At 44.0% G+C, this 25,761-nt stretch overlaps 4 protein-coding genes; 1 reads left to right on the forward strand and 3 right to left on the reverse strand.

Annotated features, from left to right (window-relative positions):
• Nucleotides 1-14,396: 14,396 nt before the first annotated feature.
• Nucleotides 14,397-16,103, reverse strand: GSTUM_00008785001 (uncharacterized protein). XM_002840277.2 has 1 exon: nucleotides 14,397-16,103. The coding sequence occupies exon 1, from the start codon at nucleotides 15,985-15,987 to the stop codon at nucleotides 14,776-14,778; it is 1,212 nt and encodes a 403-aa protein (XP_002840323.1). The 5' UTR covers nucleotides 15,988-16,103; the 3' UTR covers nucleotides 14,397-14,775.
• A 557-nt stretch (nucleotides 16,104-16,660) lies between these two features.
• GSTUM_00008786001 (uncharacterized protein) lies at nucleotides 16,661-18,203 on the reverse strand. XM_002840278.2 has 3 exons: nucleotides 17,955-18,203; nucleotides 17,639-17,895; nucleotides 16,661-17,557 (listed from the first exon to the last, which is right to left on the reverse strand). Exons 1-3 carry the CDS (start codon nucleotides 18,049-18,051, stop codon nucleotides 17,261-17,263), a joined length of 651 nt encoding a protein of 216 aa, XP_002840324.1. The 5' UTR covers nucleotides 18,052-18,203; the 3' UTR covers nucleotides 16,661-17,260.
• Nucleotides 18,204-18,419: 216 nt separating this feature from the next.
• GSTUM_00008787001 (uncharacterized protein) lies at nucleotides 18,420-21,139 on the forward strand. XM_002840279.2 has 4 exons: nucleotides 18,420-18,628; nucleotides 18,710-18,834; nucleotides 18,899-20,384; nucleotides 20,453-21,139. Exons 1-4 carry the CDS (start codon nucleotides 18,545-18,547, stop codon nucleotides 20,783-20,785), a joined length of 2,028 nt encoding a protein of 675 aa, XP_002840325.1. The 5' UTR covers nucleotides 18,420-18,544; the 3' UTR covers nucleotides 20,786-21,139.
• Nucleotides 21,140-21,148: 9 nt separating this feature from the next.
• The window catches only part of GSTUM_00008788001 (uncharacterized protein), a gene marked incomplete at its 5' end in the record, with an annotated part of 23,206 nt that continues 18,593 nt past the window's right edge, over nucleotides 21,149-25,761 (reverse strand). The window contains 3 exons of the mRNA XM_002840280.2: nucleotides 21,149-21,326; nucleotides 21,389-21,569; nucleotides 21,650-21,698. Coding sequence (XP_002840326.1) covers nucleotides 21,255-21,326; nucleotides 21,389-21,569; nucleotides 21,650-21,698 — 302 coding nt within the window. The 3' untranslated portion in view covers nucleotides 21,149-21,254.

Here is a 25,761-nt window from a genome sequence, read left to right on the forward strand (position 1 = left end):
CTTTGAACTCTACAACAGAGGCGTTTGCACGAAAGAAAAAAAAAAAGATATATATCCACACACACGCCCGCCCAAACCGATCCGTGAGCACAAACAGTTGACCCTTCTCAGAGAAGTTAGAGGCGAGTGCACCGTATGAGTTCCGAGTGAGAAGCGAGCGGAATGAAGACGCCAGCCTCCTGCAGTAGCGAGAGGAATGTCGGGTACGGTGGGGATAATTATGGGCGAAGGGAAAAGAAACAGGTAAACTAAAACACAAAAGAGAGAAAAAATATGAGAAGGATGAAGAACAGGGAAACGAAGGGTAATGTAAGGCTGAGTGGGGTGAGGTAGAGAATAGAATACTGAAACGAAGGAAGAGAGAAGGGAAGTAAGGGGAAGAAGATGAGAAAGAAGACAAGAAGAAGCAAGGCAAGACAACAAACGAAGGGTTCCCCTACTCAAGCGAATGGTGATTGGGGAGCGGCTCGATGATGATGAAACGAACAGTTAGAGCAGGATGGATGGATGGCGATGATCACTCGGATCGTTGGGCCCGGACGCAAGAGAACGGGTTGGTGTTTTCTTTTTCTTTTTTTTTTTACCTTTTCCTTTTCTTTTTTTACCCTTTCTATTTTCCCCCTCTGAGAGCAAAGACCTCCCTACATCGTAAGCTCTATTCCCCACTCACCTAGTCCATTGCCTTCTACGTATTGGGAGGGCGTGAGAATAGGCACGAGAGAGGGGATTTTTCCACGTATCGAGCCGTAGAATGCCGAGTGCACGGTGCCAAGTTGCGAGAGCACAAGCACCCACAATACCCATTCGTGCCATAGTATACTTGTATATACAAGTAATTGTATCTACTCGTACTGTAACCTACGGCACATTATCCCCCAGTTCACGCCTGACAATGCACACCTTTGCCCAACTTACTCCGCCCAAAGTATAACACCCATTTTCCATGCCAGTTATCACAAACTCATTCCAGCTATGATATGATACCCTTTTAAACTTGAGTTTCCCTTCCTCCTTGCTCTAGCCAGGGATCATATCCTATCATGTCAATCCACTCTACACCACTTGTGTATGACATTGTCACCTTGCTCTTCCTCCCCCCGCCCTCTGCCGTCTCGTTCCAGCTCACTACTCTCGCGGGGGGTCTACAAGTACCGGTATCATACCGCACTCGAGCACACGCTCTTCCCCAAGCACGTCAGCCCTCACAATCGGCGCCCAATCCTGTCCACGCAGAGCTGATAAAGACAGCGAAAATCTGTGTGAAGTATCTCCCCTCACCACCTATATCCGCAAAAACTCCACAAACATCAAGACATTAACAGCCCCTGGCTCGTATCTGAGGAAGCTAAAAGAGCCATACAATACAATCCACAAGTACCAGCTAGCCACAGTTGTCGAAAAACCAGACCCCGTTCTCCAAACCAGAACACCATTCGAGGCAGGTAGTTCTATTTCTGGTAATGTCTTTCTCGCTTGCGCCTTCCCGAGACAAATTATGTCATGCTTAATCCCCGCGAAAATCTCCGGCCGCCCCTTTCCCGCCTCTTCCACCGTATGCCACGAGCTGGAGAAGAAGAAAAACAAATAGAACGAAACGAGGAAAGCCTTCTCTCCTTCTCCCTTCTTATTCCCTTCGACAACTCAAGATGGCCAGCTCACGGTGGGCCGCTCATTGGGGTGATCCGGCAATGGATGAAGAAATGAGTAAATAAAATTTTATTTTGATTTGTAATGTGGTAAGAAAGGAGCAACTGCCTCTCTTTTTTAACGAGATCCCTGGAGCGGATAAAAAGTGAGCACAGCGCAAGTATACGTACTCGAGCTCACCTCGTGCAGAGAGGGGGAAAACGACTGTTGCTGCCCGGTCCGCTCGCTTCCGAGATCTCACTTTTTTTTCCCCATCAATGGGAGTAAGTTAACACCCATAACCTGGCGTCCAACCGTCATCATCAGAGGGAGCACGCGTCCATACGGATATGGCTCTGCAACATCAATTCATCAAAGAATTAACACTACACACAAGAAGGATCCCGGAGTCTTGTTTGGGAGAGCAAACCCCCAACATCAAGAACACGTCGTCCTCGGGTTTAAACCAACCCGGGGCCTTAGCACCATACTGTATCATACCAGTATCCATCCATTAGCAAAGTGGAGCTAGTGTTCGGCTGGACCGTTCAAGCTCCGTTAAGAGCACAAATATCCCCGGTTGCTTTGCGGATCAACGCACAGCCTAAATAGCTCTCCTGAGAAACCAGCACAAGTTTCAACGCTCACTCGTACAATAATTGGGGACCGGCATGGTACTCAAGTACGGTGCGAGTACGGCACAAGTACACTGCTCCCGTCAAACTCTAGCAGTAGGTGTTACGGGGATGCCCGTCTGACTCCGCCTGTGCTGTATAACAGCGGGCACAGCTGCTGGAGTAACTTACAACCGGTATTAACTTAGAAGCGCTTTCAATCAAAGCACTTCTCTCAGCTTGCTTGAACTCGTGAAGAAAAAGCCCCCGACCTCCCGTATCCTATTCGATTGAAAAGTCTGCTGAGCGCAACCAATACTGATTGCCCCCCGCTGCAATGGGACAGAGCAAGTATCCTATTTCGGCATCGGGGCTTACTGCTTTTGATGACCGACTGCTGGACGGACTTGCTCCGAACCAGTGAAGCGGGCTTGGCTGAGGCTGGACTACGAGAACTGTGCTCGTACAGATACGGTATCACGGCCACCTCCTTGTATCCGGACCATCTATCTACCGATTGGGTTGGAGTGCAGAACAGAATTGCACTTTTGATCCGGTGCTGTGGGTGCAGTTGAACAAAGTGGGGCAGAGAAATTATGACATCCTAAATTAAATATCTCCGTACCATAAGATCTCTTGGAATTCGCTATCAGATCATCAGGGGAGATCCTTGCATTTGCCCACGATATGTCCAAAACTTGGTTTGACAGGTTAATAGAATTGCGAAAAACTACCGGTATTGTAGTGCAGGAAATTGTGGAGGTGTGAGGGTGTAAAGGCCTCCCAGAACGGATCCTGAGTAGAGAGATCAAAGTTTTAAACAGTTAGAGCCTGGAGCCTCTTGAAAAACTGGCCGTGTTCACCCGCTCACCATCTAAGGGCTCTCGCAACACACCGGCAGTTAATGGGATCTATCACCTCCAGAGAACTTGGGCTGTATCGTGTTAGGGGGTGGGACAACTAGTCTTTCTTAGGAGCGTTTGTCTCTGACCTGGAGATAGACTAGCGAATCATAGTCGTGCCTAGTTGTCTCGGATATCTCCCAAAAGATACTTGTCCCAGGCAAGAAGAAATACGGCACCGGTATGGTACGGTATTCGAAAATACGAGTCGTGATTTGTCAGTGTGCACACACACGCACGGACTCTTCGCCATATATTGCTTTCGAATACCGGCACTTCTTGCCTTGGGACAGACGAATAGTACCGGCACGAGTACGACAAGTACTGTACACAATATCACGCCTCGCTGTCCCAGGTTTTGGGTGTTGTTCGGATTGGATTGGAATTTTAAGAACTTGGATCTCTGACCCCCAGCTCGCATGGAGAATATACTTGTATTAATTTTGGTGTCCTGGACCTTCACCCTACCCTAGCCTAAGGGCTAACATCACGGCTGTTCAAGGGCATGGTTGATATATGTTAATTAAATTTTACAACTTGGAGTGTGATCCATCAGGTACTGTACCTAATTCGGTGGGCCAAACCTTTCCTTCCTCTCTCCTCCCCTCTCCGACTCAAGGAGGACTGTCAAAAAAATTCGCTCCTAATGGGAGCTTTGCGGATGGTATGATACTTGTTGAATACCGTATTGGAAATCGTACACCGAGTAGGTATCATAACCGGTATGATACTATTTGACTTATTTGTTCAGATTTCGGATTACTCATCATGTCTCTTACACCATTTCGCTTCTTCCAGATGTTCCGTTGTCCCATACGTAAATACTAGTAGTAATTTACCGGTACAGTACTCGAGTACCGGTACAGTTTCTTCTCGGGATTTCAACAACCCGGGAAAGCGAGCGGGGGGGTGCGACCGCACAAGAAATTTCCAGGTTGCCTGTACGATGCTGTCCCCCCCTCTTTACTTTCTTTCTTCCCTTTTCTTCCTCTCCTCGCAAGCGGGAACCCGATGTTGTGCCCCCCTGCCTATGCAGTAATTCTCACGTTAACAAGCTGACCGTTCTCATCGGTTTGGCCCAAGTCACCGGCAGGACGACTGGCAGCGCGTTTGTATGACAAGTTATTGGAATAGCAAGTCGTACTTGCGTGTGTGAGCACGGTGCGGGTACCGGTATCGGTAGTAGGGGGGGTTTCCAAAGCCAAAAAGGTTGGAAAAACTGATACAGTATCATACTTGTATGATATTCTCTTTGGTTTACTTTTTCTGTTTCGTTGTAAGCCGGCGGCACACACAAGACAGCTTATCATGGTACGTACCGATATGTACTCGAGTACAGCACTCGTACAGCACGAGGCTGGCACAAAAATGGTGAGCAGAATAGCATGCAGCAAAGCAACCCAAATCACGGTACTTTTAGTGCTCACGGATTATTGAGGAATCGTTGACCACTTTAACATGCCATACCGGTACCGATATTGTAAAGTTGAAAGTTGGGGAACAATGCCAAACCATACCTCTCTTTTCTTTGATAATTCCTCAGCCAGTTTAGATAACGGGGGATTCCGGAGGGGGAAGAGGGGGGGGGAGGTTAGAAAAAAGTAAAATCCAGGGAATTATTTCACATACCGGTACGGTATTATGGTTCATGCTCATCCAAAATGGTGCTCCAGGCTGCAACTTTTCAATCGATCATATCTCACTTAAAAAAACAAAAACAAAAACCGCTTCTCTATATACCGTAAAATCTCGAAAAACCCGGATGGCTTGGCCGTAAGATGCAATGTGTGAGGCATCTTGGTGTTAGATGCCTAATTTGGCAATAAAGCAACCTCATGTACACAGCAAGCAGCAATCAATCTGTGATACTTGTCATACACATTACCATCCAGCCCAACAACTTAAGGTATACCAGGTGGATTGGCTCTTTAGCTATTGGATGCAAACATAATTTCACCTCTGAACCTACCCTCTATTATTAAGAAAAAACCAGTCCTGAAGCCAAAAGCACCCAGCAAGTGTACTTATCAAACACCTAAGGCAATCACATGCCTCAAGCCCAGCTATGGTCAGGATAAAAACATTCAGGTCTTAATATTTCTTTATCATTATTGGATTGCAATAGATACAGCAGAGAAGGTATTTCGGCATCCAAGCTATGCAGAAGCAGAAGCGTTCTTCAAAATTCCATCCAGTACTATCTGTCATTGAAACTGGTCCAAGAAGGTTGAAACGCTTATTTCCCAAGGACCGGGTGGCTGTGGTAGTAGCCATACTGTTTTACATCATTGATGGCTAGAATTAGAAGAAGGGCTCTTTGCTATATTCTTAGAGTGATGAGGGGAAGAAAGGGTAGTATGGTGAGGATGGTTGTAGCGACAGGCAAACCCTCATTTGGGCAGTTAAAACTCAGTATGACACATCTCTTTTGATTCTTGACAGGGTAGTTCAATAGATTCTGTAACCGGTACGGGTACTCGGTTATTGGTTTTGTTTTATGTTTTGTTTTAAGTATCGCTTTGATACTTGGTTTGTTTTAAGTATCGTTTGATACTTGGTTTTGTTTTATGTTTTGTTTTAAGTATTGCTTTGATACTTGGTTTGTTTTAAGTATCATTTGATACTTGATTTTGTTTTATGTTTAGTTTTAAGTATCGCTTTGATACTTAAGGAGTTTTACCAAAGTATATAGATTGATACCTTTGATTAGTTTCGTTCATGCTAGACATGAACAGATTTGTGTATTTAAAGACCGCCTGTTTCTACGATAGAAAAGGCAGACTTCGACAGACAGTATTTCAATATACTTGGTTGAACGGTTACTTCTTTGTTCCTCAGTACACCCTTGAAGCCTCCTTTAGTTCTCAGCTCTCGCCTCCTCTCGGGAAGAGCAGGCCACCTGCTAACTATCGTATCTATTACCGATAACGTGATTAGCACCCTGCGAACACGTTACAGATTCCTTAAACAATATAATATTGCGATTCGGTTCACAACCAATAAAGCCTCCAGTTCCTGAAGAATTTCAAGTACATATTATAAGCTGGCTCCGCTTTAATCGTTACAACTCTTTACGCTGTAATGGTATTTCCTGGGCTGCTAAAACTGTGAAAAATCTTGGACCGCCCCAGTTACTATTTGTTAGGAATACCAGAACCAGATACCTAGGAACCACCCTAAGTAGGGTAACCCCACTTGGAATCGGAATCTCTGGTCTCCAACACCCCCCTCTTGCTCCCTTACGGGGCTCACACGTCATCATATATATCAATCTCAGTTGCGTCCTGTGACTACATTACTACAGAATTGAAGGTGTTAGAATAGCACTGTATACGTGGCTGCCGTCCGTGCGACTGGATCCTGTTCGCAGGATATATGAGAGAGAACCTTTGGCTAGGCCTGGGAAGTGGAACGGAGTAATTCCGTCAACTACTCAGAGAGTTACTTGGCTTCAAAGACATGATACCTTTAGTATAGGCCGTAATTAACGGGACGATTTCGCACAATGAGATGGTATCAAATAGTAAAGAATCTCTACTAGAGACCGATACAATTACATACACCAGAAGAGTCTAGAACTCTAAAGGGCACTACCAAAGAAGCCAACGAACTTCACGGAGTGTTGCAACTGGGTTTCAGAATACGTTGTAGTCATGGGGTGATTCACAAATACTATAATGGTTACTGAAACCTACTACCCAGAGAGCAACCAAGGGTTGCCGACAGAGGGATTAATTACCAGTCTAGTGGAGTGGCTTCCTGCGAGTGAATAGGAAGTCATCCAAAGAAAATCTATTGGTTGCGTATGGAGTTACAAAGGGTCGGAATCAAATGACCTACGTTGGTTGTAATGACGACCACCTTTGCAGATATAGCTGAGGATAAGACTGATCATTTTATCAATGGCGAGGACAATTGGAGCCAACTCAGTTCGACTTAACAACTAGGCTATAAGTCTAAAGACTCTGCTAATCGGGATATTACTATTGGAGACAGTACATTTCCTAAGAAGAAATATCGTAATTACTGAAGAGGGTGTGATGGTTTTCAGGGTCCACAGGTGTTTGCACCTTGGAAGAAAACTCGATGTTGCGAATTACAATTGAAGAAGTACATAGTTGTATGATAAATAGATGTAGTCCGCGAACACTCAGACGGGGAATATAAATATCGAAGTCCTTTCCAAGCTTTAAACATCATCAAGCAACGGAGAAGAGACGGTAACAATATAATATTGTTTTTACGATTCTACCCTACTTTACCTACTTTACTTCGCTCCTAGTAGTCATAAACGAAACGAGCTATGTCCAAGCCTTCCAAGACAATCTCCATCTAAAAAAACGAATCTCGATTGGCCTAGACAATCTTGAAGTCTATCAAGTTGTCTCCGCCTAACACTATTTTAGATAGTATTTAAGACATAATTAGTCAGTAAAGTGTAGATGTCAAGGGACTATGAAGTGGAAAAGTATTAGGAACTGAAAGGTCAATCAAAGATGCCTTCCTAAAAGCCTTTCCATGCCTTGTTCAATAATAGAGTTTTGATCTCAGGTTCTTTGCAAAAACAGAAGAAATCTAAGTGTACTAGCAAAGTAGCCAATGGCAGCTGCCTCAACACTTCCACTCAAATTGAAACTGACAGGCAACACACTGCAAGGCCCAAAATTCCTGACACTTTATCCTGCTGTAGCGTAGATTTCCTCCTCATGACCCAAAGCCTATGCTTAGCGGAAACCCAGCTACAGCATATGACTTCTGTTGTCAGTTCTGGGATCAGGAGGTTTTTGGAATTCTGGTTGTAAAAAAGTTTAGTGACAAAAGTTATCATTGATAGCAACTTTTACACTAAAAGTGCTATTTTTCACTGTGCCATAATTAAACCACCTGTAGTGGAAGTAGTTCAATTCTTCCTGATATAATGATCTGAGGTGTTTTGATTCTGAGGGTTAAATTTTGAAGTATATGGTTCAATATTGCGTGAACTGCAGTGATGTGAAATTGGTGATTTTGGGAGCAAGTATCTTTTTATATGAGTGCTCATACAAATTCTTGATGGTTAGGTTTGATTTTAGGATAAGCCCACCACCAAGTACTAAGAGCTGCTCAATGAACAAATGACTTTGTTACAGAAATATGAATTTCAGATTCCCTATGTTATCAGTTATGTATTGATATATTTTTTGTTTTAATCAATCAAGAGATGAGGATATAATTTGTGATTTTCATTACCCTGAATTTGGACTATTTTGGTGTATTTTGGCAGTACTTGGACCTGTCAACGATAACTTTTGTCCAAGAACTATATCAATGAATATTGCTAAAATGTGAAGACCAGCTCAACCGCTGTGGCTTTTTGCTCTATATCCATAGAAGCTTGTAACTGTAGCTGAGATGAAGAAATTTATAGCTCAGGGGACTTTTATGAGTTTGCATGGATGTAAGAGTATGGTGGAATATTAGTGGTAAGTCAAGTGGTATGGTAGGACTTAGGAGTGAAGAGTAAGCTTGCACTACAGTGATTTCAGTAAATAAAGTGATACCTGCATGCAGAACCAGTTCACAGAGAGGGAAGAAGTGACTGTAAGTGGTGGAAGAAGATTGAACCTCTGCATTTGATCCTTAATGAACACTTTCAGAAGGCTGTACTTCCAGGTTCCAACCTGGTCTTAGATGAGATGATGGTCGGCTTTAGAGGCCATTATAAACATAACTACTGAATGCCAAATAAACCGATCACTGAGGGGTATAGAATTTTAGCGATTTGTTGGCAAGAATATACATAGAATTGGCTCTACACTTCTCATCTCTCAGGAATTCAGGTAATTGATCAGATGCCCTAATCCGGCCCTATTCACCTTACACCAACCTTGATAGCAATCTATCAAATGGTTTAAAGTCTTCCGTATGAAGCCCATTAGTTTAATATTTACATGGATAATTACTTTGCAAACATAGGCCTATTCCAGGTCCTTCAACAGCTTAATATGGGTACTGGCAAGACTACACGACAGAACAAAAATGCCTTCCACCCCAATCTCGACAATTATTTTCCTGGGCTTCTTTGGAGCCTCTTATGTGATGCTCATGTGGGCTCTATAGCTACACCTGTTCTCGCTCGACAGTGGGAGGATAGTAGGTCGATTCACTTACTTTTAACAATTCATGATAGTAATGACTATATTACTCGAAAATAAAAAAAGCCTCGCAGTACCAGCACTAATGCGGGCATATCCTGATGCTCTTTTGGTTCTAAATCCTACAGAGGAATGCTTTCTACTCCAGTCATTATTGACGACTACAATCACAATATGAATGGAGTTGATCGTGCTGATAAATTTTGTGCCTCTTACTCTACTCAATTGACTGCTCTCTGGAATTGGCTTCTTTTATTTTTTGGAATTTTAGATACCTCTATTATTAATTCATTCATTCTCTATTGCCTTTTTTGGCCAAATGCCAAACACAGCTAATTTCGTCACTATCTTCTTCCAGCTTTATTAAAGACTCCTAGAAGGGAGTTCCAACTCATATTGGCACTACCTATCAGAAGAAAACTCCTACTTTCTACTTTACCAAATACAATAAAACCCTTACTCCTCTTCCTCTGGGGCCCCATAAACTTGTCCACCTTCCGGCTAGAAAGTGCTCTCGCTGTGTTTTCTGTCATTTTTCAGAAAAAAAGTCACACCACACCTGCTTTTCTTGTTCTTCTTATTCTGTTGGGCTCTGCTAGTTTAATTGTTTTGATAATTATCATACGTGATAGTTAAATTCTTTTTATAGTGTTAGTTTTCACATTTTCTACCTGTTTGCTTAGCATTCAAGAAGTTGTACTTGATATTACTTGGTCGCATTTTCTTTCATAAAACAAAAATGGTCTTAAACACATTATGAATGTTAGGTAGAGACAATCTGATAAACTTCAGTTTTGTCTAGGCCAACCAAAATTCATTTCTGTAGAGGGAGATTGTCTAGGAAGGCTTAGACTTTACTCATTTCATTTATGACTACTAAGAGTGAAGTAAAATAAGTAATGTAGAATTGAATGGTAATGTTAGGAATACCAGAACCCGATACCTATGAACCACCCTAAGTAGGGTAACCCCACTCAGAATCGGAATCTCTGGTCTCCAATACCCCCCTCCTGCTCCCTTACAGGGCCCGCAAGTCATCATATATATCAATCTCAGTTGTGTCCTGTGACTATATTACTACAGAATTGAAGGTGTTAGAATAACACCATATATGTTGTCGCTGTCCATCCAACCGGATCCTGTTTGCAGGATACATGGGAGGAGACCTTCGGCTAGGCCTGGGAAGTGGAACGGAGTAATTCAGTCAACTACTCAGAGAGTTACTTGGCTCTAAAGACATAACACCTTTGGTATGGGCCACAGGTAACGGGACGATTTTGCACAAAGAGATGATACTAAATGGTAAAGGATCTCTACTAGAGACCAATACATTTACATCCACCAAAAGAGTCCAGAACTCCAAAAAACACTACCAAAGAAGTCAACGAACTTCACGGAGTGTTGCAACTGGGTTTCGGAACATGTCGTAGTCATGGAGTGATTCCCAATACTACAATGATTACTGAAACCTACTACCCAGAGAGCAACCAAGGGTTGCCAACCGAGGGATTAATTACCAATCTGGTGGAATAGCTTCCTGCGAGTTAATAGGAAGTCATCCAGAGAAAATCTATTGGTTGGGTATGGAGTTACAAAGGATCAGAGTCAGATGACCTACAATGGTTGTAATGATGACCACCTTTGCTGATATAGCGGTGAATAAAAACTGATCATTTTATCAATGGCGAAGACAATTGGAGCCAACTCAGTTCGACTTAAGAACTAGGCCATAAGTCTAAAGACACTGCTAATCAGGACATTACTATTGGGGGCAGCATACTTCCAAGAAGAAATATCGTAATTACTGAAGAGGGTGTGATGGTTTTCAGGATCCACAGGTGTTTGCACCTTGGAAGAAAACACGACGTTGCAAATTACAATTGAAGAAGTACATAGTTGTATGATAAATAGTTGTAGTCCGCGAACACTCAAATGTGGAATATAAATATCGAAGTGCCTCCCAAAGCTTTAAACATCATCAAGCAACAGAGAAGAGACGTTAACAATATAATATTGTTTTTACGATTCTACCCTACTTTACCTACTTTACTTCTCTCCTAGTAGTCATACACGAAACGAGCCAAGTCCGAGCCTTTCTAGACAATCTCCGTCTACAGAAACGAATCTCGATTGGCCTAGACAATCTTGGAGTCTATCAAATTGTCTCCGCCTAACAGGAAAAGACAATATTATATTATTAAGGTCTGTTCTCCATTGCTTGATAATATCTAAAGCTTGAAAGGGACTTTGATATTTATATTCCGCATCTGAGTATTCGTGGACTATGTCTATTTATTATACAACTATGTACTTCTCTAATTATAACTTGCAACGTCTGGTATTCTTAAAAAGTGCGAACATCTGGAAACCTTGAAAATCACCACACCCTCTTCAGCAATTACAATATAACTAATTAGGAACTATACTGTTCCCAATAGTAATTATCTGATCATTAGTGTCTTTAGAAAATATGGCTCAGGGTGATTTCTTTGTATCGGATTCCGGTATCCCTAACAATAAAATTATTGTATAATTCCTAGCATGATCCCCCCTGGCTACACTAGACTTATTAAATCATTCGACATCTTGATTAATAAGCCTTTCGAATAACTATTGCATAAGCATATTGAGAGTTATGCTGAAGAGAAGGAGGATGTGAGCAAAGAAACATGGACAGTAAGAGACCAGCATGTTATAACTACTATATGTGTAAGCCATGCATAGGCTTAATTTTGTCAAGAGTCTCGTCATTTAGTTATTATATCCTTTTGGAATGTTGGTCTTTCTTCACACCCAAATGGAAGCAAGGACTATGAGCTTAATATTAAAGGACTATATACAAGTGAGTTGGTAGTAGGCAATGGATATGAGCCAAGCTCAGGGGAGAATAATGATACTTGGGAGGAGGAATGAATACTAGGAATGGCCTCTGATTCATGAGAGGCTGTAGAATATGAGGTGGCTGACCTCACAGGTATTTAGATTGACTTTTCTTTTTTTGTATTTGTTTTCACAATGATTTTTGACAGTGATTTTAGATATGGCGTGTTACCTACTTTGTAATAGATCAACAAATAGTGATATTTTGTATTGCGAAATTGGCTATGGCGCACTGCCAAGCCATCCAGATTTTTTGAGATTTTACAGTACTCGTACCATTCTCCTTGGTATTCCAAATAATCCAGAGGTTTTTTTTCTTTCTTTTTTCTTTTTGATGAATAAAGATTTTAACTTAGCAGAGCTAGCTGCGTAATCATCCAAACACGCTGCTAATTCCTCGTGTATGATACTGTACTGCACTCGAGTACTCTATGATACCGTAGTTGTTTTCAGTACTCGAGCATGCTGCTCCATCATTTCTGGGCGCTTGCCCGCCTACCTCGCGCGGTGGGTGGGTGTACGAGTACTAGTACTCGAGTAGGCATCACACTCATCAGACAGGCGGTAGACTAAGCAAAAAGAAAAAGAAAAAAACAAGAAGAAAGGAGAAAAAAAAAAAACTATCATAACTTATCTCCTGCCGATAGTAGTTGCCTACGAGTAATAGATACTTGTACTTTGTCTCTAGAAAAACAGTTCCTTTCAAATTTGATCACGGTAACAGTCACTAGCTACACCGCAAACCCGTGATCGCTATCACTTGACCAGTCCATCAAATCACTGGAAAAAGTGTGGGTGGCTTTTTAGTCAGTCCTACGAGGAACTCCTAGACTATATAAGTTAAAGTGCAGCTTTGCCCCATTCACTCCGCCGTCACACTGCCCTTACTCGAATATTTAAGCTTATTGTGACCATGGGGAGGGGGGTGGAGCTTGTTGTTTGTTTTTTTTGGAAGGGTGGCTGGGTACTATCATACCTGCCGAAAAAAATTGGGTTTTTCCGGAAAAAAACGGTATTAGTACTTGTACGGTATTCGAACAAGTAGAAGCTGGAGGAAAGTACTTTACCGGGAAATTTTTTTTTTGAAAAAAAAAAAAAAAAAAAAAAGTTCTAGCTCGCTTATTGCTCCCGCTGTATAGGCTGTTCTAGCGCCATGTCCGGTCAAGTTAGGTGCTATGGTATCACAGCTGACTGACTGATGTTGGGGGGGGGGGGTTGCTGTGGCTCTTCAATTTGCATTACAGTATGCAAGGTATCATAATATTATCATACATAGACTACAGTACTTTACATACCATCATGATGCCAACCACGGTACCCCATTCAACATCACCACCTCTTTCCCGTACTGTACTCGAGTAAACGGCCAGTTCAGTTACCAAGTAATACTCGATTGAGTACCGTACCGTACGATACAGTTGAAGTGAATCTCTACGATAACTAACTCCACACGACCGAACAAGGTCAATCTACAGATCTGAAAGAAAAAAAAACCCCCCCCCAAATAAAACGTTATCTACCCATCCACCCACCCGTTCACTCACTCAAAAAGCCATACCCGGATCACCCCAGATCAATTCTATAATATAAACCCACCGCAAAAAAAAAAAAAAAAAAAAGAAAAATCGGAACCATGACCGACCGACCGATCGCAGGACAGCGGGCAGCGGGAAAAAGGCGATCACACCCTCCCTCCCTTGCTGCGGGAAGTTGTGACACAACCGCTACCGGACTCGATTTACCACCGATATAAGTACGATAGATAGATAGATATACTACCATACATGTAAGGGATATGCAAGGGCATCGGGGATTTTTATTTCCTTCTTTTTCGAATCCCGGGCTTCGAGATGGAAGGATGGAAGGAATACCGGGGGTACAGTATGAATGAAGTGTGTGATCTTGTGTGATCGGTTTTTGACCCCTCCTTTGGTTTTTCGAACACAGCTGTTGCGATGCGACACCATCATCGATGAACGAGGGGGTATACCGGTAGTGGGGTTCATAGCTTGCACGGCGTATTGTGATGTTCTTGTATTTGTTATGCTTGTGCACTGCTCGATGAACGACGATTCTGCTCACTGGGGATGATGAGTGATCGCCTTGCCGGGCGCTGTTGTGTATCATACGAGTGGTGTAGACTATCGGCGTGTCTATGGATGGATGGAAGGATAGTCTACGTGCTGTACAACTGGGTAGCTGTTTGTGGGACACGGTAAATGGAGGAAATACCGGCGTGGTGGTTTATGATACGAATACCGGTATCCTATTATTCCCCACACGCCCTGTACCTGTACACTATCGTAGCATAGCTTATATCTAGTCATTCCCGTCCCGGCTGCTAGGTGGGCAAACTGCCGTAAGTAAAGCTACGATGCAGTGAGGCACCAATATTATATAAAGGACGAGAAAAGAGAGAAAAGGAAGAAGGGGGAAAGGAAAGCCCAAATAAAATCTATGATAATATGATCCCCATGCCAGAAGACAATTAATTGGCAAAGCGAAATAAGGAAGAAAACGCCAAATAATAAACTCCCCCTGTTACAGCGCCATAAGTAATAAACTAACGAGTATGATAGCAAAAGAAGAAAAGAAAAAAAACTCAAGTACTCCCCCTCACTACCTTCTCTTAAAAACCGCCGTGACGACGCTGATATCGTCATACTTGCCCCCCTCCATGCTGAGCCCCTCATCGATGCCTCGTTCCATATAAGGGCTTTCGCCAAAGGGGTTTATGGCGGTTTTCCAGGCTGCATTGACAAGTTTGTCCGCCAATCCTCCTACCCCTTCTGCCCCGTGGGCAGCGCAGATATCCGCAATCTCCACATCCCAGAGATTATCCGGCAATCCGTCGGTAGTGAGGATGACAATGTCGCCTTCTTCTAGATCGACCTTATCCACGACGGCATTGGCAGCGGGGGTGTCGAGGGAGTTGGTGCCGAGTTGGTATGGGCAGTCGAACCAGTGCCATTGTTCGGTGGACTTGTAGACGAAGGAAGCACTGGACGGGCGGTACACGTACGCTCTCGAATCCCCGATGTTTGCCACTGTGAGGGTGCTACCTTCCAGACTGGATACGCAGGCCGTTGTTGTCCCCTGCCAAACTGTCTTTCCTTCACGGGTGGTGGCGGAGACGGTGTCGCTGTAGCTGCGCTGGAGGGCCGAGACTATGTCTATTTTACCTTCCCCCGCCACTCCCAAGGATTTACGCTGCGCATCGAGGGCTAGCGACCAGTAGTGCAGTATCAGTCTCGACCATAGCGCGGCGTGACCGGCGATTTTGGTGTTCCAGGCGCCTACTCCGTCGGCTACACCCAGTTGGTTGTGACGGTGGAGGATTGCATCGTCGCCGTTTGTTATCCCACGAAGGAAGGTCGCGCCTTCCGGGGTCGGGATTCGAGAGGGATGGTGGGTTGAGAGTGCGTCGGAGAAGCTAGATGGTGGTGGGCTGTTGAAGGGGGGAGGGAAGGGTCGTGGTGCCCGTTTGGCGAAGAGGGAGAAGTTGGTTTTGAAGCCGTACTGGATGGGCTTTATCAATGGTCTTGTAGCCGCCACTGTTGCTGCTGCTGCTTTCGGCGGCTTTGGGGGGATGACCTGGGGGCGGAGGAGGGGGCTGTTGTGTGGGTTTGCTGGAGAGGGCTTTGGAGATAGTGTTGTTGAAGGGGGAGGAGCGATGGAGGAGGTGTTTGGGTTAGGTATGTCGCGTGTGCTATTTGATGGTGATGATGCAAGTGTTAGGAAGCATCGCTTTGAGATGCTCCTGGGAGGTAAGGGTGTGGCGAGTAATCGGGTTCTGGAGAGTATCGAGAAGGAAGTAGATGTAACACACATATCTGTCTTGTTGGATATTCTTCACTAACGTTCAAATAAAGTTAAAGGAGTGTGATGAATGTAGTAGTGGTATTATGGTAAATGTTACTTTTTTCGCTAGAAAATCATTAAAATGGGGAAAAGGGCAGCGCGGTGAAGGTGTGGACGTGAAAGGATCTTCTTAACAAGGAGAGAGGAGAGAGGTTTGTTGTTTTTTTATTGTCGGAAGGCAGAAGGAAAAAGCACAAAGCTCTTCGGAGGCAGGCAGAGCATTGGGGAAGGAAACGGAAAAAGCAGGAAGAAAATAGCCACTGTATGATAGAGAGGAAATTGCTATTTGTTGGGGCACGAGAGTTGGATAGCTGTGGTGTAACAATCACCCCTAGCACGAGCAGCCGCCCACTCTAAATTTTTTGCTGAGTCGACTTGCTGAGCTGAGTGGGCTCAGTCTCAGTTGATCCATCAAATTTATCATCCTGGCACCGCCGAGCCGGCACAACCAGTGCTTTCTTCTTCTGATGACACCGCCTGCCTGCCTGCCTGCCTGCCTGCCTGCCTGCCTGGCTTTCGGAACACTGCCCTTGTTTAGAGAACCTAACTTATGCACCCGAGCACGCACGACGAGAACTGTGAGATAAGGAGAAGAATCCTCTCAACTTTTATGCTTTCATGTGCTTGGTGCTTGGTGCCTCCTGCTCCATCCTTATCTGATTTCATTTCCTACCGGGAATTCCCACAACACAAGAAAATGGGGGCTATCCTCAACTAAAAATATACCCCTACCATGTACCAGTAGATGTTCATTCGACGGTGCTCTCTACTGGTATGACATCTGCGCTCACGGAGTGACTTGGTACTTTTTGTAACTATCGTCACCACCACCACCCTGCGAATGCCTCTGCGCTTGCATTCATGTAGAACACTCCTCAAGATCGCTCGAATCACCTTCACTAGAGGTGTCGCGTGTCATGCCTCTCAATACTGCCATTACGGTATACAAGTATCTCGTCCAACCAATCCCTGCCTGCTCGGAAGAAATCTTAAAAAGGGGGAAAAAAAGAAAAGTGCTGCTGAAAATTTAGAAGAAACCAGGCAAGAACAAAATAATGTACAGAATACCGAATCCCTGGTCGATCTCCCTTGATCACCAAAGTGGACCTTTGAGGGTACAGTAGAGAAAAGACAGAACCTTCTGGGACTTTTATTGTAGTGCCGTTGCACGAGCTAGGAGTGTGAAAACATGAATGCGCCAATATTCCCCCATTTTCTATCCCACCAACCCGTATATCATAAACTAGCTGGCGCTCTTCCCCTTCCCCCGAGTCGCAGCGCCGGGTCTTGCAGCACCTCTAGATCCCGAGGATTCGACCAGCACGCCGTCCTCATCTGAGTTATTCTCTCCTAGTAATTCGCGCGAGGCACGCTCTCTCTTCTCATTCCACCATGCTCGTTCGGTTGCAGCCTGCTCAGCAACTTCGGCAGCACGTTCTCGAACCCTTGTTGCTTGGACAATCTCATTGGCACTCTGAAAAATACTGGCAGCCCATTCACTGCTAAATCCATTGGCTTCCATGGCAACATCTTTAAGTTCCTGTTGAACGACAGCTATTAGCCTCTTCCCCGCCCCCCTCTATACAGCGGGAAGATCCTGTGAAGTAACGAAAAGACAAACCTCCTCAATTTCGGCTTCAGCGACGGTAAACCGGGTCCATAGGTCATCGCCGATACTACCCTTTTGTAATAGTTGTTGAAGAGAACCTTTGGCTTGGCGAATGGTGACAACGCGGCGGATATCTTCGGTTGCGCGTCGAACGAGCGCTGCTTTGAGGATGTTGTCAGGGACTTTGGGGTTCTCCTGATGTAAGAGCGTCAGGTATATATCGCGGGGATAGTGTGGGCCGAACCAAGGCTCCAAGGAGGCAGCTTTGTCTGAACGGTCATGAGCCAAAATTCTTCGAGAAAGCATCGTCAGGGATCATAGAACTCACTGGCTTTTCGCTTCCGATATAAAGATGAGAAAACTGCAAGAGTGCCGACAAGAACAGCAATGTACACCAAAGGTGCTATTATTGAAAGCTTGACCATAACGTTGGTATGTCGTTTAAGAAACTTGATATGGTGAAAGGTGGATTAAAATGGGGTTCAAGTCTAAGAAAAAAGTGAGGGTCAGATTTTTTTTTGAGAGCGTATCTAGTTGGATGTGAATCGTCGAGAAAGACTCAAGTCGAGAAGGAGCGTTGTGGAGGTGGGAAAGAACATTCTCTCATGAACAAAATTATCCCTGAGATCAAATCTGTCCTCTCTGGAGACCCAACGCAACTTGCTCCCCCCTCACGTGACGAAGGGGAAAATTGGTATCATACTGGGCTCACGCTTTAGTAATCAAATCTTGGCGATTGGATTGTATGACGCTCATAAGTTACGTACGGTATCCTAAGGAAGCCACGAGGAGCAGCCAAGTGAGCAAGCAACTGGGAGCCTCTCATCTACGTATCCCACTCGCCAGCTCACCTCACACCCCACATCGACATCTCCACCATTTCCCCCCAACTAATAGCATCTTCCATCCCCATCCATCATGATTCTACGCTTTCGCTCACCTGACGGTGCCTATCGTGTAGATATCCAGCAAACAGATGATACATCCCTTCTTATTTCTAAGGTGGGCATCCCTAGTTTTTCTTTATAGCGATAACTCCTTGCCGTTGTGAATAGCCCTCTAAACTGACTCCTCTTCTACTAGTTACGAGAGAATCTACCGAAGGATGTTGACCCTCATACAATCATTGTTTCGGACCGCCCAGCAAATGGGAGGGCAAGGGTTCTTAATGAGATAAGCGGAATGAAGATTTCTGACCTGGGTCTCAGGTTTATACTCTCTAAATGGCTTCCGTTATCTATGCTAACCTGTTGTATTATCATGGGATGCCAGCCATGGTGATATGCTGTTTCTTTTATACAAGAAATTGAATGAGCCCCAGGCTCCCAACGGTGCCGCCACAAGCCCTGGTGAGCCATCCAGTATACGGCTTAACGGACAACCTATACGGCCATCAGAGAGCGCCTCTAACCTGTACACTACCACTACCTCTGGCTCGGTGATTCCGGACAAGGTTTCAAATCCTTGGGAAACTGTTGTTCAGGACCCTGTTGATGAGGAGCTAGACAAGAAGGATGGAAAGATACCCAGAGGTCGAGATCACAAGATGTGCAGACATGGCCCTAAAGGGATGTGTGACTACTGTATGCCAATGGAACCTTACGATCCGGGCTACCTCGCCGAGAACAAGATCAAACACCTCAGTTATCATTCTTACCTGAGAAAGATAAACACTTCAACAAACAAACCTGAGCTCAAGTCCTCGTATATGCCTCCCTTGTCGGAGCCCTATTTTAGGTTGCGAAAGAACTGCCCTTCCGGCCATCAACCGTGGCCTGCCGGCCTCTGCTCCAAGTGCCAACCATCTGCGATCACCCTCCAGCCTCAAGAATTCAGGATGGTAGATCACGTCGAGTTCAGTGACCCCGCTCTGATCAACACCTTTATCGACTTTTGGAGACAGACAGGCAATCAACGGATAGGATATCTTTACGGAAGGTTAGCACCTTACCCGGAGGTTCCGTTGGGCATAAAAGCTATTGTCGAGGCGATATACGAACCACCGCAAAATGGTGAGTCGGATGGTGTTACGCTCCAGCTGCCCTGGACTGGCGAGAAGGATGTGGCTGAGGTTGCATCTCTTTGTGGGCTTCGGAAAATTGGTGTCATTTTTTCAGATCTTCTTGATGATGGAACTGGACAGGGGACTGTGGTTTGTAAGCGGCACATTGACTCTTACTATTTGTCGTCGCTCGAGATAGTCTTCGCCGCGAGGCTTCAGGCCGAGCACCCCCACCCTAGCAAGTGGTCAGAAACCGGACAGTTTGGCTCCAGTTTTGTCACATGTGTCGTTTCGGGCAACGAGGATAATGGTATTGATGTGGCAGCATATCAGGTTTCGAACACTGCAGTGGAGATGGTTCGAGCGGATATTATCGAGCCCTCGGCTGATCCCTCTGTGATGATGGTCCATGAGGAGGACGGGAAAACAAGATATGTTCCTGAAGTTTTCTTCAGACACATCAATGAGTACGGTCTTAACGTCAAAGAAAATGCCAAACCCAGCTTCCCTGTTGAGTACTTGCTTGTCACATTAACACACGGCTTCCCGAATGACACCAAGCCTATATTCACAGCACCACTAGGAAAGTTCCCCATAGGGAACAGAGAGATCATGGGCATTTCGCAGGACCACCGGGCTGTGGCGAAGCAACTGGGCATTACTTCCCAAAGCGCAAACAGACCAACCGATGGCATTGATGTTGTCAGCGACTTCCACCTCCTAACATTTATCAAAGGATGGGGTGTTCTCGATAAGGTATGCACATTTCCCTGTAGCGCTAGTTGGATCCACAGTTATCCGAGTGATTGCTCATGACTACGCAGAACGAGGAAGAGCTCCTAGCAAAAGTGGCAGTCGGCCACGACGTAAACGACGGCTACAAGCTGTTGCAGACGCCTGGTTGGCAGACGCTGATGACGATTCTAAGGGAGAGCGGTGAGAATGCCCCTTTAAAGCGTGCTTTTGTTGAACACTCTCCACCACCACCACAAATACCATTACCGTTTGTAAATGCGAGGGGGGCGGGCGTAGGAGGTAGCGGCAGTAGCAATGGCGGTGCTGCGAGGAGAGGAGGGAGAGGGGATAATGCAACCTCATCTAATAATTATGGACCTTTGGCTAAACGTTTCCGCGGATTCAGTCTGAGGGAAGAATAAGCTTTTTTCGTCGTCCGCTTTTTTTCTACTCTGTCCACCCGCCTACCTGCCTACCTACTTGTTTAAAATTTCACTCAAATACACACTTGAAGACAACTACTCTTTGCACGATCGGAGTCGGTGGAGTTTTTGTAGTAGCTTTCCCTTTCTTGCCATTGGGTTGGGATCGACGGTTGGGGGGAGGGGTGTTATATTTGGTGGATGGGCCGGATAAGAGCTTTTATTTTCTTCCTTCTTTTCTCTTACGCTTGTTTCGCTAGCAGGTTCCCGCTGGAATTGGTGTGTCGGTGTGTGTTGGTTTCCAGACAGCCTAAGCCACGTGGGAAACTGCTATGAAAACTGGATATTATCACCATGATCACCCTCTTGTGCAAACCATTTGATTCTCAGTTTAAATACGCAGTCTCAGTGCCATCGCAATTTCCCACCCCACCCCACGATAACCGGCAAAACCCCAGAAAAGATAATATCAACGACGATGCTGCTGCTTCACCTTAATCCCATAATACACCAACCCGTACGCCGCCAATAAGCTCAACCCCTACCCCACCCCCACCCCTATTAGCTCGCGATCAACCGAAAGAGCGGGAGAGAGAAACATACAATCGGCAACCCCTTCCCACTTCGCAAAGCCCTGGGCGCACTACTCCCGGCAAGCGCAAGACTAGCCAACACCGCAATCTCATTCCCGTGGGATTGCTCCGCGCGAATGCGCAATCCCGCACACACGTATAAGGCACCGACGGTCACTCCAGCAGTAATGGAAGGGATGGAGCCAGTCTTGCTATGACACCGCAGTAAATTGTTAGTATGATATGTGGCGGCGGCGGCGGAGGAGTAGGAGGAGGAAAGGGGGAGGGTTACGCATAACCAATTGTACCGCCAAGGGCGCATAAGGATCCGATCAGTAAGGCTGGGAGGGAAGAAGACTGTTCATGGGGGGTTAACCGGGTTTGGCTTGTGTTTTTGGGGAGAAAGGGGGGTTATCATACCATTATGGATGAAGGTTGAAGGTTGAAGGTTGAAGGTTGTGTTGTGTATGATAAATGGTTAGGTGAAGACGAGGTGGGTTAGTGAGTGTGTGCTGTTCTGTGCTCTATTTATGCACTCGTGCTACAAGTTATAATAAACTGTGTGAGCCTTCAGCGAGGCGGCACCCTCATCGAGGCGCGGCAAGACTTGGCATTTCTTGGCATTAGCAGAACGTCACACCTCATCCATGTCAACACACGAACATTTTTTACAAGTGCGGCCGATAGATATATTTGTTATGTGATAAGCTAGTATAGAGCGGCAAGTTGCAACCAGCAAGAAATGAAACACCATACTATACATTTAAAACTCACGATACTTTAAAGCACAAGTGGTCCATATACATGGAGTAAAAGAAAGGGAGAATAGGAAGAAGAAAAACAATAGAACTGAAATCATCCACAAAAATTGTTATCCCCCTTATTTTGTATAACAAGTTGCAACTTATTTCGAAGATCTAAACAGTGACAATTAATGAGCTCAATTGGTATTTTCTCCTATTTCAGCCCAAGTGCTACTTTCACCTGATCCTTTGTAGTATGATCTTGGCTGTATCAGCAAAAATACATTTTGCGTCCGAAGTACCACCACTGTTTCTGGATGTGGGTGGCTGGGATTTTTGCTTCCTGAGTGTCAGGAGCGTCTGGAAGTGAGTTGCCATACTAAAGTTCTTCGGGATACTGGTTGCCATACTAGGTTGCTTCTTGTGCTTCCTGATACACTTCTCAACACCATTACCCATCTGGATTCATCACTGAACCTCCCTGGTCAATACCTGCCTTCTGGACGCCTTTCCAGCCTTCTCTAATACTAATAAAGAGTCTAATCTCGGCAAAGAGAGCCAGGTTAGTGTGAGCGCTAGGTGAGAAAGCCACCGTACTCTTAATCTTAATTTTACGCCAAAGATACTAACACTGGGTAAGGGTATTCTATTCTCAGAACTTTATCTTTCAGAGAGCGAAAATGCCAGTTTACTCTACCCTGAAAGCGAGTGATAGCTAGGACACTCTGCTTTGCACACTTCGTGGTGGTTTCTTGGCACTTAACCCTTGATGTGATATGACTCCGCACTTTGCTTACATTACACTCCACCCTAAATATTCATAACACCAATCTACCCTGAAGACTCCCCCACTACTACTTAACAGATCCCAAATCCAATACCTACATCATACTGGGCTTGATGCCAGGGACAAACTGGTATAGAATGTATCCCTACCGGACTATTATTGGTAGGACTACAGAATTGGCAATTTCAGCATACGATGGCTGATTCCTCCATGACGGTTGCTCCAATCTCGGATCTGTAACCTGTACGCTATTTAGCCCGATACTGGCTACATGCCAGTATAAAGAACGTTCAGATCAAACCACTATTCTTATAGTTACAGGGTTGGCGCTTTTTGAACTCTTGAGACCTAGTGAAACTTTACTCGATAGCAGATATCTCCACGACCGCTTGATAAATTTTAATTCTGTTTGCTGGGGAATGTTGGGCTTGATGTCAACTACACGACGGTGTAAGGTTCCTCCCTATTATATCAAAACCCATAAAATCACTGTCTTTCGAGGAGGGGGTATTAGGTTATATGCTGGTAGACTTTTACTCGATAGCAGATTACGCCTCAACCACTAGACTGGTTTCAATTCTGTTTTCTGAACGCTGTTGGGCTTGACGCCAGCTATACAACAATATAAGGTTCGTCCCTACACAATCAAAACCCATGAAGTTGCTGTTCTCTGTAGAAGTACTAAGCTGACATAATTTTACTAGATAGCGGATTCCTCTACAGCTACCAGATGGATTCCAGTTCTGTTTATTAGAGGTTGTTGGGCTCGATACCAGCTACACAATGGTATAGAGTCCATCTCTATGCAATTGGAACCCATGGAGTTGCTGTCTTCTGTGAAAGTATTTAGCTGGTGGATATTTACCAGATGGCAGATTTCTCAACAACCACTTAACAGATTTTGATACTGTTTGCTGGAGGTTCTTGGTCTCGATATTGGCTATATGTCGGTATAGGATACGTCCCTATGTAATTAATACTCATGGAGTTACTATTTACTCTGAATGGGATGCTCAGAGGAGCCTGAGGTATGGGGGGGGTGGGCTTGTATATAAATAAGTACTAGTAGAATTAGACATAGAATAGAAGACTATTTAAGAGGACTTTGGAAAATTTAGTATTGTGACCTGTGTCAGTGGAGGGTAAAGGAGAGAGCCTAAGTATTATCTGAACGCTTCCGGAATATTTTGTATTGTGCTCGGAGTGCTTCCTGAAGCTTGTGTGTTACGTTTAGTACATCCTGAAGGTTTGGTACTACATGTGGTTGTATCTGGATGCAGGTTTAGCACTACCCTGTGTCTAGAATGGCAGTTGATATTTTAAGCATCCTGAGTGTCAGAAGCACAGGAAGCTCAGGATACATATAATAATTTTTGCTGATGTGTGGAACTTGTACTCATCCAATAAGTCAGTTTTAAATAGCCCTAAAGTGGTTCAATTTGATTCAGATGTGATGACTGAGCTGGCCAATCAATAGAGTATGATCCCTTTCCTGCTCCTCCTCACTCAATTTTCTTACAGTGGTATGGGTTGGAGTATTGTTTTTAACAGCCCACATTTCCCTTCCTGTTTCTCGTTCAACTCTCTGAAGAAATTGATAGTGCAGTGGTTATAAAATATACTTTCTATAGAGCACCCAATTGATACTCCCTTATTCCATGTTGAAATTTCTTTCCTATGTTATGTTTTAATATATTCAATAATAAACATTGCATTTTCACTTGGTTGTGTTTTGGTTAATACCTGTATCTTGCGGACATTACTACAGTTAGGTGATATTTATGTTAATCTCATAGATATTTTATTGAAGAGAGACAGGAAACTTATGTGGTATTTGCTTATCTGGTTACAGGATAAATGAGATTTTCTTTATTTTTTTTACAGGTTTATGCATGTTAATTACATATTAGATTTATAATATTTTCTTAGTATTTCCTGCGCACCATCTTAGAGTTATGCGTACTTTTAGGATTTTTCTTGGCAGACATTCAGGGTAAAACATGTTTGTACTTATGTTTTTTTACTGAAAAATAAGTTCTTACTTATGTTTCTCATGATTATATTTCTTTTACTATGAGTAGGCGCACTCCAATATATATAGAGGCTACTGCTCATATATCTCACTAAGAAGAAATAAGGAACAGAACCTCTATGAATCTACCTTCAAACTATACCACTTACTAAATGTGCCTGCAATACTTTCTTAATACTGTATTGTTTGCTTAAGATAGATATACAATCACACCTCTTAAGTTACAATTATGAACACTTCAATCTCTGCACTCTTTAATGAGCTCTTTAAATTTCTATTCAGGACATCACTTTGGTTATGGATAGCTAGATGGAAGTTGATTAGTTTAATCTAATCACTATAGATTAGCATTTAATTCCATGAAAATTTTAAACTGTATTATTCTTTCGATTAGCATACAAGCTTGCTTCTTGTCTTGTTTGCTTTTTTTTATCACTATTTTCTATTTCTAATATATTATCAAAATATTTTTTCTCTTATTTAGATTCTTTTTCTCATACTTAACAAGGACTAGAATATCTATTGGACTATACAGGCCTAAAATATAATTTACACTCTGGCAGATATAAACTAATGTCTGCCATAATTGAGTGGATTTAAGTCTTGAGGACGAGAAATATTTGGTGGTCTACAGGGGTGCCCAATTTCAACTCATGTTTTTGTAACGATCATAGTCTTTCTTATTTAGTTCTTCAACCGGTAATGACCTTACCTCTTCTGTTCTCTTAATTCCTAGATAGCCTAATGAGTTCTTATTATTGTTATCACTTCTGATAACGAAGATCAATGTTGTATATATGTTAGCTCTTATAAATGAGACCTCTTTCTCACATAGAATCATG

Source organism: Tuber melanosporum, assembly GCF_000151645.1.
Source record: "Tuber melanosporum whole genome shotgun sequence assembly, scaffold_5, strain Mel28".
Lineage (NCBI taxonomy): Eukaryota > Fungi > Ascomycota > Pezizomycetes > Pezizales > Tuberaceae > Tuber > Tuber melanosporum.

Bases quoted from the DNA above. Each gene is read 5' to 3' on its own strand.
- GSTUM_00008785001 (XM_002840277.2), bottom strand. From the start codon at position 15,987: ATGTGTGTTACATCTACTTCCTTCTCGATACTCTCCAGAACCCGATTA.
- GSTUM_00008786001 (XM_002840278.2), bottom strand. From the start codon at position 18,051: ATGGTCAAGCTTTCAATAATAGCACCTTTGGTGTACATTGCTGTTCTT. The intron at 17,896-17,954 runs GTGAGTTCTATG...ATGACCGTTCAG, and splicing joins ATATCGGAAGCGAAAAGCCA to ACAAAGCTGCCTCCTTGGAG. The intron at 17,558-17,638 runs GTTTGTCTTTTC...GTCGTTCAACAG, and splicing joins CTGAAGCCGAAATTGAGGAG to GAACTTAAAGATGTTGCCAT.
- GSTUM_00008787001 (XM_002840279.2), top strand. From the start codon at position 18,545: ATGATTCTACGCTTTCGCTCACCTGACGGTGCCTATCGTGTAGATATC. The intron at 18,835-18,898 runs GTTTATACTCTC...ATGGGATGCCAG, and splicing joins ATTTCTGACCTGGGTCTCAG to CCATGGTGATATGCTGTTTC. The intron at 20,385-20,452 runs GTATGCACATTT...ATGACTACGCAG, and splicing joins GATGGGGTGTTCTCGATAAG to AACGAGGAAGAGCTCCTAGC.